Source organism: Austrofundulus limnaeus, unplaced genomic scaffold (assembly GCF_001266775.1).
Source record: "Austrofundulus limnaeus strain Quisiro unplaced genomic scaffold, Austrofundulus_limnaeus-1.0 Scaffold210, whole genome shotgun sequence".
NCBI classification, from domain to species: Eukaryota; Metazoa; Chordata; class Actinopteri; order Cyprinodontiformes; family Rivulidae; genus Austrofundulus; species Austrofundulus limnaeus.
Genome location: NW_013952612.1, coordinates 666,706 through 668,612, shown reverse-complemented (window position 1 = coordinate 668,612; position 1,907 = coordinate 666,706). Strand labels below are relative to the sequence as shown.

The window sequence follows — 1,907 nt, the reverse complement described above, 5'->3', positions numbered from 1 at the left end:
TAAAAAATCTGCGTCGACAAATTTACATAATCGACGTCATCGATTATTTCAACTAATCGGTGCAGCCCTAGTTTCCATCAAGTTTTTCCATAAAACACCAAAGAAATGAACAGTTTACTGGTTGATTTGTTGCTTCAGGGCGTCGTCATGCTGAATCAGAAGAACACGCAGCCACAAAGTTGTAAAGAATGCAGAATCGTGTTTTTTATTTTTCCATTTCTCAAACCGAACACTGAAGAAAATGGAGAAAAACACAGATTTATTTTGATGATCCATTAAACTCATCTGTCGTTTCCTGTCTCTGCAGGAAGTGGCGACCCCGGCTAACTGACACCCTGCCTCTCCTGCCGGCCTCTCTCCTCTGCCCCCCCACCCCCTGCCATCATCGGATCTCTGTCGTGCCGGCGGTGGATTGGACCGCTCTCATCGGAGGCTTCGTGCGGGGGGTTTTCGGTCTGGCGCCGCCTCCCCCTGGGGCCGGCGTGCGCTCCCAGCAGCCCGTGGTGCCCTGCGCCCCGCCCTCCCCATCGCTGCACACCAGAGCCCATGCCCAGGGTGAGAACTCCATCGTGACGCCGGCGACGGGGCCGTAACCAAGCACCCAGGGCGTTGACGCAAGGGTTGCATGTGACCCCGCGTTAATCCAAACCACATCTGATTAAACAAATCATTTAATTTACAATTAATCTGGTTTAAAACACACATTTAACAGCTGTCAGGGAATGATGTCGTGTTTGAAACTTTTACACCAACCTGTTTGTGTTTTTTATGAATTCACTTACACCTGGTAAAACAAGCTTTTAAAACCTCCCACATTGTCGGTGGCAGAGAATCCACCCACAGCTCTCAGAGAGCTCGACTTACATCCATTATGTCTCCCAGGGTAAATGCTGCAAACAGCAGAGAGAGGCCATTAGACCGGATCCTGCTGCTGACTCTGTTGGACCACAGGTTCTGATAATCACATTTACTTACATGAGTTTGCTGCTTTATTCTTTTGGACCCGGGAGCCAGCCAGCAGGTCCCGTAAAAGCCAGGTGCTGGTGGGCCTTTTGAGTTTGATTAAGTTCATTTTGTTTAYTTTTTAAAAAACTGCACTGAAGTTTAACAATAAGAAGCAGAAAAAACCTGACTCAGAACTGGTGGTTTCTGTCCTGGACAGGAGGAAGCGCGGTGCGTCCGCCTGGAGCCATGTGCCTCCCTCAAACCAACAACATGGACAACAAGCTACAGGGGACGGGGACAGGGGGAGGAGCTTCACTTCAATCACAATCAGGAGGCGTTCCTCTGGAGCCCTTCATACATCAGGTGTGTTCAGGTTTTTAATGAAACTCAACGGAATCACTCGACGGACCTGGACAACTAAAATAACTGAATTCAAGATGGCCACCTTTAACYGTGCTAAAATTAGCCGTGGTGTGTTGTTGCAGGTGGGGGGCCACTCCAGCATGATGCGTTACGATGACCACACGGTTTGTAAGCCTCTGATCAGCAGAGAGCAGCGCTTCTACGAGTCTCTGCCTCCTGAAATGAAGGAGTTCACTCCGGAGTATAAAGGTCAGTCCCTGCATCACAACCTGCCTGATTGTCAGTTTTTTTATTATTCTCCCAGAGACACGCCCATATCCCTGTTCACCTGAACCTAAAAACTTAGCTACATGATATTTAAACAAAGCAAAGTTACTCATCTAAATTATTCAAATAATTTTTATTATGTTTTTCGGTACGTATCTCATTCTGTAATTTTTGTTCCAATCCAACAATATAAACACCAAAACATTCAGCTTCTTCAGCACATTCTGGTTATGATTTTTGCTTTTTCAGCAATTTATACTTTTTGAGATCTAATCTTTTTCTGACATGTTTTCCCTCATTAATTATGGAGTTGTTTTCAACATCCTTAAAAC

General features: G+C 46.1%; 2 protein-coding genes across 2 annotated transcripts in view; both read left to right on the top strand.

Annotated features, from left to right (window-relative positions):
* Nucleotides 1–593, top strand: part of LOC106525074 (E3 ubiquitin-protein ligase TRIM39-like) — a 13,591-nt gene extending 12,998 nt beyond the window's left edge. The window contains exon 2 of the mRNA XM_014019186.1: nt 308–593. Coding sequence (XP_013874640.1) covers nt 308–593 — 286 coding nt within the window. The remainder of the gene's footprint in view (nt 1–307) is intronic.
* Nucleotides 1–1,907, top strand: part of ip6k1 (inositol hexakisphosphate kinase 1) — a gene marked incomplete at its 3' end in the record, with an annotated part of 18,155 nt that overhangs the window by 7,608 nt on the left and 8,640 nt on the right. The window contains 3 exon segments of the mRNA XM_014019156.1: nt 308–555; nt 1,163–1,308; nt 1,431–1,557. Of these exon segments, the coding sequence (XP_013874610.1) occupies nt 1,192–1,308; nt 1,431–1,557 (244 nt within the window).